Genomic DNA, 15,131 nt, shown 5'->3' on the forward strand with positions numbered 1-15,131 from the left:
ATAAAAATATGTGTGATGAGTCGACAATTTAGATTTAGTCGTATTGCGAAAGATTGCTTTAGTTCGTATTTCTCTTGAATATTAATTTCTCATTTTCCATATTATATGTTTAGTTTGGAAGTCCTTCATCGTTTCGCTAGAAGCGCTCAGCGTGAGTTGTTGAGAATAATTTTCAAAAGAATTCTTTAAAAACTCATTCTTTTTATTTATTAAATAAATTTGTTTTTCGCAATTGGTTTTAGGATTGTACAGAAAATAATGATCTTGAAATAGGTTACTCTTCTATTTTGAATAGCTTTACTTTAACCTAATAAGTTACTTTCTCTTTTGGGTAACTCTTCGTAATTTTGAGTAGCGAATGCAATAGTCTCCGCATTGATAAAAACATTAGCAAAGTAAAAAAGAAACTCGTTAGTGTCCTCTTTAAGAAGGGAGAAAAACAAAATATCTAACTTTAATTGTCGTGCCTTGAAGATTAACAGTTCTTTTTATTATAACAGTTTTCTTTTTCATTACAATTAGTTTTCAAATTAATTTTTTTGCTTAACATTATAAAAGTTAAAAGAATTTAGAATTAACTTTCATTTAATGTTGTATACAGTTTAAGTTATTAAATACTCGAGGAAAAGTAAATTATTATAAGAAAAGAAATTATTTAAGGTTATTTCTTATGCAATATACATAGAATAGTTAAGAAACAAAAAGGAAGAAAAAACTTTCTTAAGTAATTTAAAGTTGACAAATGTAAGTAAAAAATTTTGCTTTTTGTTTTAATCAAGAATAATTTAGTTAACATGGTAAGTTGGTAATTTGATAACATTTGAACCAACTTTTTTTTTCTTATACATTAATTTGCGGTAAAATTTTTCTTTTTGATTTATTTTATTTAAAATTTATGAAAATATTTTCTTTATTGGAGCTCACAGTTTTAAATCCTTGCAATTATGCATTTTGAAAATTTATTCGTATAATGAATAATTTGATATTAAATCTTGGTGTTGTTTATTAAAATTTTATTACAATAAATTTATTAGAATTTTGAAAAGAACAGATGGATATGTTTAATAGGATAATAACAGAGAGTATGTTTTACAGGGTAATGGGAACTATTGAATATATTTTACAAGGATAATGCATAAAATTCCAGAGGATTTTTGGAAGGTCCTCTGTAATAGGTTTTGGAAAAAGTAAACTGTAATTAGCCTGTAAATCGCTAAAAATTATAAATGAGAAAATGCGGATCGCTTTAGAGTGTTGTGTCAAACAATTTTTTTTCTATTTCAGTTCTCTAGCAAATAAAGAGTTATTACAATTGTTGTTGTTATGAATTTCATGATTGAATTTTGTTTGTCATTCAGTTCTTACTTGGAGGATTAGTAGGCATGGCTTTCCTTGCTAACATATAGTGGATTTACGCTGTCCTTGCTAACAATAGTGTAAATGTTTGCTTCATCTAGAGAAAATATAACTTTCGATTAATGAAATTTTTTATATTGTATAAATTGCATAAGACGTTTAGAATAATTTGAAAAATAATTAAACACAATTAATAAACACAATAAAAGGATCTCATAAATAAACACAATAAAAGGATCTCATTTTTGGAAAATATGTATATGCGATTATTTACCGTAACATTAATTTTGACATCGGATTCAACTCAAGCTGTGAGTAACTTATTAAATTTTGACGTTTGTATTTTCTTAAAAAAAAATTTTTTTAAAACAATTCGATTGTTATCTAAATTGTTATTACCTAGTTACCACAATAGCAACTTTAAATTTAGAAGATTTTGTATTAGCAACTAGTTGCTAGGCTAATCATTTTGTAAACAAAATTTGTTTAGAAAATATATACATAAGTCAGATTTTATATTCTTTACACATATTTCTAGAGTTTATTTATAAAGTTGTCTGTTTTAAAATTTTATGTCAGAAAAATTAAAAAAATATAAAATTTTTATGTTCAGTTGATATATGTGTACATATTGCTTTATGTTTCTCTGTGGTACTATTTAAAGTAAACAATAACAATGAAAACTGAAGAACATCACAACTTTGATCCTTTAAAGCCAATTGGTAATCATGATGATATGAGAACAGCATATTACAGAGGTCATCGTCATTTACGTGATCCACCGGCAACAGCCACTTTCAGTAAAGTTCCAGAACCTGAATATATTTATAGTCGACAACCAACCGTTGATCTAAAGAATGAATCAGAAACAAAGGAAGTTTATGTCAGAAAGGTAAAATGACGCAATAAATTTTGATATAGTAGAAAATTATTTTACAATAAATTCTAGCCATTTAATCCTGGCTCTATTCAAAATCCTCATTTGGAACTAGACAAAGTTTATAGTATGAAAGATTTAGATGAAAAGCAATATACAAGTGCACCGAAACCAATTAAAGAATTTCGTACAGTAACTGGCACTGATTATGAATATAAAGTTGAACCTATTAGAGAAAAACCAGTTATTTTGCGTCCTACATCATACAAATTAAAGCAACCTGATTTAGTAATTGATCCGGCAAAACCAGGTTTCACTAAACATTTAGACATGATGGCAACCACAAATTTATTAACTTATGTTCCATATACGGAAAAAGGTCTTCAACAGAATGATATTCTTACAGTTTGGAATTGGATTGGTTTTTACAAAAAAAATTTTTGTTCAGCAATGGAAACAAGAAGGCCAGTATGCTTAAGTGATGTCAAAGAAGAATTATGTCCAAGAGGTGAATCTAATATTTGTCCGAGAAAAAAACCTGAATTCCCTTCAATTATTAAACCTGTACCAAATAGTGGATTTACATCAGAAACTCGTGACAATTATAAAATACCAGTATGTCAAGAGTTTGATATTAAATTTGAAAAACGTGCAATTATAAAACCACATGATAGTTTAGTTCCATACATGGGAATGAATAAAATATATGGCAGTGGGCAACCAGTCGATAAATTTGTTTCAATTAAAGATTATAAAAAATTTGAGAAATAAAATATTATTTAGTAAATGCGGGAAAATTTTGTGTTATTATCGAAATTAAATATTTATGGATTTAAAATTTTATTAAAGATTAGAAAAGAACAATACCAATAAGTTTTTTGAAGTCATATATTATAATTGAAATCTGGAGTTAATTTCACGTTCGTAAAGTTTGCCGAAAAGAGTTTCACATCTATATAGTGTTCAAAAGTAAGGTATAAACATAGGTTTAACTGTGAAATAAATCTTGCCTTCCATATTGAAAAACACACTTTCAAAATTATTTATAGTATGTGATATGCATGGTTATGCATGGTGATGTAGATTTTCTCCATATATCTAGCTATCCGTGAAAATGATATTATAATTCTATAAATTTCACATAAAATAGAAGAATCAATATTGTCGTCCTTTTTAAGTACAATAATAATATTGAACATTATTAACAGTGAAATGACTTCATTAAAATTTCTCTACACAATAGGAAACCTTTTTTATGTCATAAAAATTAAAATTTGATACCATTCATGTACCTTTAACTTTAAATATGTATATATACTTTAAATTTTCTATTTTTAACCATATTCTTTTATATTATATGCGTAGATCTTAAATTAATATAATTTGTGTGATACTGGGGTCTTCAATAATGAAAATAGAATTGAGAAAATAGTGACAATCTAAAAGTCATAAGGATGAGTAAAGTGATAAAAGAGTTTTTACATTAAAGTATAGAATATGGGTAATTTCCACTTCACTCCATAATTAATTTTAAAAATAAATTACCAGAGCACGTCAGACTTAATTAATTATAGACTGAATTTTTTCTTCAATTGATTTTTGATTTCTGTTTAAATACGGCTCATTACTGTGCTCAAAATGATAATAGAGTTAAGTATCGTTTTCAAAACTCAAACGGAAATTAATAACTTTAAAAGTATTGGTAGCAGATGAAGCTACAAAATCATTTAAAACGGATTATGTTGTTTCTAATAAATTAAAACATAGCTTTATTCAAAAACCGGGCACAACTGAATTGTAAAATTGCACATGAAAGATTTGAATAATCGGACTTAAAAAATAGGAAAAGAACAATATCAACAATAACGCAACAACAGACGCCAATGCTACCCAATTTTTCGATTGTTAAAAAAGAATATTTTTTATTTTCATTTTGTTCGGCACATTTTTAAGCTTTGCACGTTAAGGTTATATTCTATAATCTGCAAACCAAACTAGGGGGTTTTCGTTTATACACGCTGCGGTCGAAGTTCTATATTAGAACTGAAATTTCTAAGTCACAGCGTTCAACAGTATGCAAAAACTTTAGCTAAGTTTTCTTTGTTTTCGCAGTCTACAAATTCTAGAACTTCTAACCACTCTTTCGAAAATAACAGAAATGACATTGTTTATAAAATTGTATTCCAATACTTTTCATCTTCCAATTCACTGCAAAATAAGGAAATTTTAACTAGATTTCAAGCCTTAAAGAAAACTTACTTTAATAACCCTTCAATATTTGAATCTGCCATTTTGAAATTTAAAATTTATTTTGAATTGTTAATTTTAAAAGAAAGAAAAAAATTTCATGAGAAAGGGACAAAGCTTATACTAGAGGTGGGCGCTACATTTCTAACATTTCTTTATTGCAGGTTGAATTTCCGAACGCACGTAATTGCAGCCAGTAATTCCCGAACGATCTATATTTTCAGGATATTTAGCGTGAATTTTCGAACATACTACAAGTTAGAACTATTCTAGAACTGAATAAACGCAAACTCCCCTATATTTATATGTTTTATACAATTTTTGTTAACTGGCTACTAATATTCGAGAGCTATTCAACATCTATTTTCTAAAATAAAAATTGAGGCAAATAATAAATTTTATAACTAACAATATTTAACTTCTCAATGTTCACCAGGTCTCTATTAATTATTTTGTACACTTCATTACATGAGCCCATAATAAATAACATACAAACGTACGTATACATTATTCATAATAGCAATCTAGCTCAGATATTATAATGGCGTAATATTGAATAGGTTGCCTTAGCGATTATAAATTTTTTTTTTAATTCAAGTAACTTTTAGCAAGGAACAAAAGCAAAAAAAAAATTTTTTTTAATAGAGGTCCTTATTTGAAAAAAATTTCAACTTTTCCTTATTTATGCTGTTTTTATTTTACTTGTGAATATTTTATTATGATCTGATTTATGAACAATTTTCACATCAGATTTCGATAAAATTTCAAAGTTTATTTTTCCCCATCTTCTTCTACAATTCGTTTCTTATTTCTATAAAAAGTTTTTGTGTCATTGAAAATTGAATTGAACTTTTTGTTTCTTTCTTTTTTTTTTTGGGCAAAAGGCCTGAAGTAATTTTTGGTATATATAGCTGTATAAATTTTAGGTGGCTAAAAAGTAAAGAAAACACAGAATATCTTAGATAGCGCAATTCGGTAGTAAGCCCAGAGTCGTAAAAAATAAAAAAATTGGAAAATTTGGAAAAAGAAAAATATTTTTTTTTTTTATTCACAATAAAATGTACGCACTGCAGTAAAATTTATATCTTAAAATGACATTATTTTATAAGTACACATGTATGTTAGTTACTCTACATTAAAAAGTATAAAATCAAAAAGTGTAAAAAAAAGGACTTTCAATATAGTCGTTAAATATTTTTAGGTTCTCTGAGTTCAGCTGAACATTATGAATTTTGGCTTTTATTTATTTTTTTTTTTTGGTTTTATTTTCTTTATAGGTTTTCATTATTCTATTTACAATTTAATAATAGTCACCCAGTCATCGATTATAAATGAAATAATAGAAAAAGAAAAAAATATAATATGATTTTAAGGATAATATAAGGATAATATAAATGGGATATAAAAGGTGACATATGAGTCCTTTATTTTTTTTTATTTATTTTTTCATTTATATGCCGTTTTATTGTTGTTTTCGTTATTGTATTTTTTCTCTTATTTCTCCATTAATATTAGTATTTTGGTCAATATTCACCTTAATGTAATTTAAGAATAATAATATTAGATATTTGGTAATTTATCCAGGTATTAAGATATTTGATAGTCATATAGGCTCTTATTTCCCTATAGATTTAAGAGAAAGTAAATTTTTGTCCTTTATTTTTGATTTATTCCGTTGATGTCAAAAATGTTCAAGAAAAATTGGATAGATAATTGGTTTTTTACTTAGAATATGTGGGTTTTGTGAATTATATTGTTCTTGTAATATTATATGGTTTTGTTTCGGTAACATGATATTTTCTGATTACATCCCTCATATTATACTAATTTTCTCTAGGTTCTATTGTTATTATACAATATGCGTTGTACTGTGTCCGTTTTGACTTACAATGTTATGCCGATTATTTTTAAGCTGATACCATATCCATAATGAAATTCCAAAAATAGATTCATTTTGTTTAAGACAAATTCAATAACACAATAAGTTAAGACAATAAGTGTAAGGAGATCAATAATTTGTAAAGAATCTGAAAATGTTGTTCTCACCTATCGATCGTACTCATTTTGAATACGTTCATCCAGACCATCTCATAACAATGTTCATATTAACGAAATTCTGTTAATTTAGTTTATTTTGATTGACCTTCAGCATTTTGGAAGTAAGTTCATATATTAATTGTCTTATATCAAGCTTTAAACCTAATCGTCGCAGGCTGAAATATTAATTTTTCAACTTATGAAATCCGGCTTGATTACTTCCGACATTTTACTGGCGCTAGTAAAGTTAAATTTCTGGCGTAATACAATGTTTTTCTGGTTCTTTTTTTGTTTTAATACGATTAATAGAGTACTGAATTTGTGGAACATATACGGAAACATACCTGAGTTGATATTAACAAATTCAATGGAACTCAATCTCATTTCCTAAAAAAAAAACTGCTGTTACTCAGTAAATCTGCATTTACTAAAAGAAAATCTTATTTAAACACCAAGAATATAAAAATTTTCTATAAAATTTTTTAAAAATCTAAAAAATTCTTAAAGCTAAAAATTCTCTTTAAAGGCAAACTGAAATTTAAAACTCTTTTTTGAATTTGTACACATAGAAAAAAAAACAACAACAAACTATAGTAACATTATTACAATAATTATAAACTGATTGTTTCGTAAGGCTATTAATCTTTTTGGTACCCTTGTTGTTGGGATTTCCATTCTTTTAAAATAAATTACCTTTGAGATGATATCTTTTATTACTTCGATCAAATAAATCAATTTCAAACAAAAATAATAAAAAAATACGAAGAAAAAAAATGTAAATAATTAAAAAACTAAGTATAATTGTGGAGGAAAGTTGTAGCTTCCTATTATAAGTAACCGGAAACAAATATTGTTATAGCAATCAAATTTGTTAAAATACCTGAAATTAATGATTAGCTTTTTCTTTTATTAATCTTTCAAATTATTGTTCTTTTAAGAATTAGTTTAGACATAATGTATTCTTTTTTTTTTAAAGTTATATACTCTACGCGAGCTAAAACAGCTCATTTGAGATTGAATTAATAAATAAATAAATAAATAAATAAATAAATATATTGAAAAGTGATTGTTTACAAATTCCTTAAACTGTTAGTGTTTTTTTTTAGGCGAAAAATACTTTTCTATACTTGTGTGTGCTTTTCTATACTTTTCTATATTTTATTCAATTTCAAATTAATGCCCTAAATTATGCATGAATCTAATAATTAAAGAAAATATTTAAGTCAGAAATTAAATTATTATGAAACTTGTACTCAGAAGGATGCCACAGTACCACAACGTTGTAATTTTTTTTCGTTACTTATATGTATTAATGTTGTTAATAGCAAAACTTGCGTTAAAGTCACTTTTGCCAAAAAGAATCTGTTTTTACACGCAAACAAACCCCTGTAAAACAAAATTCCCCTTAACACAAATTTTCCTCTTGTATTTTGTATTATAAATTTGTCTTCAACCCTATAGCGCGAATTTTCTCTAACGGGTTGCGTGTTCGAAAATTTTCGATTCGTGCTATGAATAATTTCTGATCCGATTGTACTCAATTATGTTCATCGTGAATTGTGAACGGAATTTTAAAATTTAATTGTCAATGGCGGCAATTTTTTCCGTCTGAAGGATAATTCATGTACGTATATATATACACAATAATTATGTGCTCAATCTTTTATTACTAAGCATTACCTCAGACATTCTATGATGGTAAATGTTAATGTTTATTTGTATATTGTGAAATGAATTAAAAAATATCAACGGTATTAAAAGAGAAGTAAAAAGAAAAAAAAATAATGTAACGAAATAATTACCGCAACATTTTCTCAACGAATATTTTTCTCTTTTTCTCTTTTTCGACGTTGTTGTAATTTTATTTTTCAATATTTGATCATTTTTTTCTTCTCTCTGTTAAAATTAATCAATATATTTAATCTGTCCATGAAAATAACTTGAAACAAATGAACATTAATTGCAATACACATTCATACAAACATATTCTACAAGTCTTTGAATATATAGACTAACGCATATATGGCTAACATAAAATTGTATTGGAAAAACAAAATGAATAATAGAAAACTTGAAAAAGGACATTTTCATTTTATACATCTTTAACGTACATGTGTGTATACATGTTTAAAAATTTTGTGCCGTTACTGTTATATAATCGTTTAAAATAATCTCTTTTTTACCTATTATAAAAAAAAACATTTTTTTTTTGTTTCCCATATAAATTTATTTGTTACCACAAAATTTTTTGTTACCGCAAGTTCAGGACATCGAATCTTTTACTTTATATACCTAATACGAAATTTTATATACATAATTATTAATGTGCATATTGTGTACAAGTATATATAAATGTACAAATAATAGAAGACTATAATGTAAATACTTCTACTATAGTAGTGCAGGACCTGTAATAGCAAACTTAAATTAAGTATAATATCAAAAGTTGATATACATACAGGTTGAATACTATACAGGGAGTATAACAATGTGTTGTTTTTGTATTAATAACAATAAGTATAGTCTATATCTACACTGAGATACGCTCAGAAGTCATTGAATATAGGACTATTAAATATCTATAAAAAGAAAAACTTTTTCATGCTTATTTTTCTATACTTTTGGTTTTTATAATAGCAAAAAAAAATTTAGACCTCAAATTAAACTAAAAAAGACAAGGAATATGAAAGAAATAGTAAAAACGAAAAAACAAATATTTTTATTTTTGTGTTGTCTTTGGTCAAAAGAGGGCAATTTAAGTTTAAATTGGGTACGTTCTAATCAATGTAAATTTTAAAAAAATATGAGATGTAGTCAAATTTCAGCAACAATTTCAGCAATGAGTGAGGGTTTTGTGTTGTCAATGAGTTCTCAATGCACTTTTCTGTTAATCTCAATAAGAAATCAGAAATTTCGAGAAATACATTGAGAATAACATGAAAAACTGCAGTCCATCAAGTTAATGGTTCCTATCAATTTAAGTTTGGAATTCATATTTGTATACAGTTTTACATTTTCTTAATAAAGATTCATAATTGGATGACAACCAGAGGCTGATTGTTAACTTTTGTTGTAATGCTCCATTAGAAGGGGGTAGTAGAAATAATTTCAAACTTTTTTTGTGGTTTTACAGAATTCAGGATTCATGAATTGATATGGGCACAGTAATTCGTTTTACAAGTATATATTGAGAGAGAGACCGGTCGACAAACAGAGTCTAAGACGCAATCGATGTCACAACAAAATTCATAACAAAATAAAAACTGAGCAAAACTTTCGAATATTTCTTTAATTTTTAGAATTCCTTAATGCACAAAAATTCTTATTGATTCGAATTTTCGAAACAGTAGTAGTCAAGAATCAATCACAGAATACAATACAGTAATCGAATTTAATTCCATTCTCCTAAGGAAAATAAAAATTATTCTACCTCATTTATCATGAAATTACTGGTAAAAATGATGATTACCCCACCCTATAAGACATAAGTAGAAAAAAAGGAAAAATTTGAAAAAAAGGAAAAAATTCAACATAAGCAAAACGTCGTCAATTGACTCAATTGAGTCTAAAAGTATTGTGGGATTTTTTTTTTCCTTTTTTTTTGCTCCTTTTCAATTTCAATTTTTTTTTATGTTTTTTTTTTTTGTTTGAAAAAGAAAAACCATCTTTAAAAACTCCTATAGTGAAATTTCCAAAATAAAAAAAAGAAACAACAATGAAAATTTGTTAGGAGCGAGAAAAATCCTGATGCATATACAAACACACTCAGTTGTACAAACATACTACAGCTGAAGAAAAAGTAGAAAAAAGAAAAGAATAAAATCGATTTTCCAAGTCATTACCCTTCCAAAGTTCTCTTTCATGTTATTACATATTTTCGTTTCTTTTTCTGTATTATTTTCACCCCAAACTCTCCAGTCGGGCCCACCCATTGATTTCATATTTTCCGAAAATTTTATTCCATACTCTTCCTAGGTCTCTGAATTAACAATTTTTTCAATACTTATTCAACTAAAAATATCCCGATATTATTACAATAAAAAAGTTTAGGCTACAGATGAAGTAGTAGGAGTTAAAGGTAATCGCAAAATAATTTTAAATATAAAAGATTTTAACTCTTCAAATATGCAGGTATGTTGATGTGTTTGTGTAAGTATTTTTGGAACAAAAGAATATAAAATATAGAAAGGAAGAAATTGAGTATAACATTTAATATAAATCTCAGTTGGTTTCTTAACGGTTACTTTTTTTTCCATTTCACCTTTTCCTATAATGTTTGAGTATGTATATATATTAAGATTTGTGTGTTTATGAAGAGGTGAAATATATTTGATGGTACAACTGGTAGAGATTGAATTGATTTTTCGATATTCAGGTATCAATAGCGATGATATTCAAATTGAACATACGTTTATATTATACAAGTTCCAATGAATATATATATAAGTACATACGTATGTGTAAATTAGTTTAGTTTGTATAGAATTTAATAATTTGATTAAGTAAAATTGATTCTCTCCTGTATTGATACATTTTTAAAAATTAAAGGTGTGGAAGTCATAATATAACAATGCGTTAGAAACGGCTTTGCTAAAAAGAGACAGAATATATAAGTGAGAGAATGAAATAAATATATTATAATAATATTGAATTTCTGACACAGAATGTGAAATCTATTTTGAAAACTACCTTTGGTAGAACTAAATTTATTTAATGAGCAACATAATTTGATATAGTTGCCTTAAAGACTTGCACATGAAATTGGGTTACAATTTTGTATAATGTCCCTCAAGCATTTATTAAGACAAGCTCTTCTAAAAATCAGTTCTTCATTTTAATAATTTCAGTAGTTTTATAGATTAGTAGGTTTGCAATCAACCTTAGTGATCGTTGTCTATAAAAATAGTTCGATTGATATATCATACAGGACAGGATCCTTATATTCCTTAAATAAAGCAATTGGAAGTGGAGTCGGTGATTAATATTTAAAATCGCTACGTCCGTAGCCAACATAAGACGTTTTTGCCTTCTGCAACAGAGAAGTGGGTAAGGCCGGGGAAATAGGATCCCAACTTCCTTTTACATTCATTACAGAAATTCGTGTAAGAATTTTTATGGGACGACCAAAACTCAGCGAGCCTGTGCGTTTTGCATTATCCCAAGTTTATTGAGGTTCTGAGCAGACATAGATCACAGCTGCGCATATTAATCTTCTTGTAAATAAATGTTTTCTTACCTTCGAAAAATCAGTCTACAAGTATATACTTCATTTTGTTTTTATTATTTTAAAAGCATTATTAAAATAAGTATGATGAAGCAAATTTTCTACATAGTAAGCAAACATTTTTACTCGCATCATTAACTTCCAATCCTTCTATATTAATTTCATATTATGCACATTATAATGAACAAAAAAAATTCTTAATTATTTTTTATTTAATGGGCTTTCTTTCTTAGCCAAAAATCAATAAATAAATTTGGAAAACGGAACAAAAAGAGGCAGCCTGAGAAGAAATGTGTTTAAAATCAAATTGTTGAATGTTTCTTCTACTTTTTGTTATTATATTTGAAGAATTATGGATTTTCATTTGTCGGTTGCTTACTTCCTTTTTAAATTTTTCTACTTTGTTTTGCCATGATGTTTTAATGCTGAATTTTCACAATTATATCCATGTATTTTAGACTATGTAAAGAGAAATTGGAATATAAAAATAATGGATATTTTGTAATGCTTTAAAGGATAATTCACGTCCTTTAATACTAGATCTAGTTGTTCTTTTTTTGTTTCTCCATTACTGTTACTCCTTTTTGGAATAGAAGATTGGAATTTTTATATTAAAGAGAAACGTCTTTATATTCTCATAAATTTTAATTTAAGTCGCAAAAGTATAGAAATTGCCAAGCAATAAAATACAAAGTTAACAATTAGGTGAATATTTTTCAATTAAATTTTAACTAATCTTTTGGGAGTTGATTTAATTCTAATATTTTTTTTATTGGGGATTTATTCCGTTTATATTTGTATTGGGTAAATGACAATTTAGAAAATAAAAAAAAAAATTGTAGTAGTTAAGAAAACGAAAAGATTTTCCATTCGACAAAAAATTATTTTTTCTTGTTCCAGTTACTTTGGTGCACAATTTTGGATGAAAATGTCCAGTGATTGAGATAATACATATGAAAGAAATAGGTTTGAGAGAGTATGAAACATTCAAAAAATCTAAGTGAAATTATTTTGACGAAAAAATTTTTTTTTTAAAGGGAGGATTCAATCTTAACATTCGAATTTAAAAACAGGATTTCATTTTTAATGCGCTTACTTTCAATTTTTTATATGATGAGTTTAATTAGTCATACAGTAATTTTCAAATTTGTATGTTTTGCATAATTATATCGCATTGCATACCATAATGGAAGTTATGTGATAGCATCAAATTTCACATATCAAGTTTCCAACAGAAATGTATTTTGCCATGATGAAGAAAAATAAATAAATCTAAGTCTGCTTTGGCCATGTTACGGATTGATCAACTTTAAGGATATGTCAAATCTCGGGAACTAGATTTTTACTTGCTTTTACCCTATTAATCATTTTTAAAATAATTAAAAATTAAATATTAAGATCATTAATAATTTTAACAGATTTTCATTGAATTTTATATATACAAGCTCCGTCTTGACAATACGATAAACAAATAAGGTTTTCAGTGACAATACGACAAACTAATGAGGTTCCGTATATTGCAAAATAATCAACCAATTTCCTTAAAATTTTATACTTAATTTTTGATTGTTAGAAATATCAGAGCGTGCAAACCGTACGTTCTACTTATACCTTACAACTTTACACTCCGTAAGGGTTAACTGAAAACTTACCCATTTCCTTAAAATTTGAATTGATATTTTGTCGTCTTGTATTTATCAACATATAAGCCATACAAGAAAATATCCTTTGTACTCGCTTACGTGGTAATCACACCAGTGTTATAATGTAAGCCTCTCCTGGATTTTTTCAAAATTGAAATATGAGAAATGTTTTTTTGCAGTAAAAGTTTCTCAATTTTCTGAATGAGACTCTGATACAAATTTAACAAATTTTTATAACAAAAATTATAAAATTTTTAATTTGAAACAAAATTGAATAGTCAAGTGAAACACAGACCAACCAGCGACTTTTATTGTACAATTATTTCAATATTATTAAAACTATTTCATTGTTTTACAATTTTTTTCTTGTTTGTAGAAAGTTATTGAAAAGTAGCAAAAAAAGAATTGCGTAAGTATAAAGAAAAAGTGTGAGAAATAATAAAACAAATTAAAAAAAGTAGTTAAAAAAAAAACAAAACATGGAGAGAAAAGAAAAGTTTGTTTGAAAACTTTCACAAATCATTTTTCTTAACTATCCTATAAACAGCAACATTGCAACAAACTGTAAATTCATTTTTACAAAATATAACAAAAAGTTAGAATTGAACGAGTTGAACAACAATAATGACAACAACAAATACACAAATACAAGTAGAATAACGGCAAATTAACAACAAAATAACAGTAAATACGAAGTTCTTTAGTTAGTAAAGTCCAAACGTTCTTCATTCTTTCTTCTTTTTTTTTTACTGACTTTTTTATTTAAAATGGCATTGCTATAACAATCTTTTGTCACGTTCTAGTTTTTTAGTATATTTTCAGTTAGGCTTAAGAAAATAATGTGCTTGTTAATTTTAAGTGCTAGTCAGTACTTGTATTCACTTTCATTATTTGAAACCTAGTAAGCAAATCTGTTCAATGAAATCTTTTAACATATCATAGCATGACTTTTTCGATCGACTTATTAAAGACGAGTGGGTTTAGTTTGCAGTCGACTTCCATAATTCAAACATTTGCTTTGTCAACGCCACCGTTGAGTAAAGCTTTCACAGCTAGTAAGAAAAACTTAATTTTTCTATTATGAATATTTTCTAATAGACAATATAGACTTCCCAACATTGCTTTCGTTTTCGCATTGTCATTTTCCTAACTGTGTATAATAGACTTGACAAAATTATGTAGACTTTATTTAAATAATAATTTGGTGTAATGTTAGAAAATGATTTCAAACAATCAAGAAGTAAAAAATTTTCACCAGTAAATGAATTTCCAAATGAAAACTAAAATTACGATATCATAATGTGTGCAGGGCTCTATTGCACTATTAAATTTTAAGCTTTGACAGTTTAGAGTGATTACATTTGGAAAAATATTTTAATATTAGAAAACCTTTGAAAAGCATTAAGTGCTCTTTTGAGTACATTAGATTTTGCTTTAACTAATTTTTACACTATACTTTGTCTAAATTCTTTTAGCAACAAAAATAATAATGTATATGAGAATATTTTCCATTTTAACAAAAGAACTTACATGGAAACTATAAACAAGTGTCGTATACGTCACTAAGAAAATACAAAAATAAATTTTTAAATATAGAAAAGTGTTTGAAATGGCGGCAAAAACGGAATTCGTTTGGATTCTCTATAATATTTTCAATATTGCAATGTTACGGTACTGTGTATAGTTTTTGTTTTGCCTTCCTTTTTGATATTCCCATTATTAAATAGCTTCAATCACAGATCCAATT

The 15,131-nt window shown here is 26.4% G+C and overlaps 1 protein-coding gene across 1 annotated transcript in view; it reads left to right on the forward strand.

The window, feature by feature from the left end:
- Positions 1-2,032: 2,032 nt before the first annotated feature.
- LOC129610421 (uncharacterized) overlaps positions 2,033-15,131 on the forward strand; it is a 97,649-nt gene continuing 84,550 nt past the window's right edge. The window contains exons 1-2 of the mRNA XM_055522989.1: positions 2,033-2,248; positions 2,306-2,956. Of these exons, the coding sequence (XP_055378964.1) occupies positions 2,033-2,248; positions 2,306-2,956 (867 nt within the window). The remainder of the gene's footprint in view (positions 2,249-2,305; positions 2,957-15,131) is intronic.

Source organism: Condylostylus longicornis, unplaced genomic scaffold (genome assembly GCF_029603195.1).
Source record: "Condylostylus longicornis isolate FDR11 unplaced genomic scaffold, ASM2960319v2 ptg000044l, whole genome shotgun sequence".
Classification (NCBI taxonomy): Eukaryota; Metazoa; Arthropoda; class Insecta; order Diptera; family Dolichopodidae; genus Condylostylus; species Condylostylus longicornis.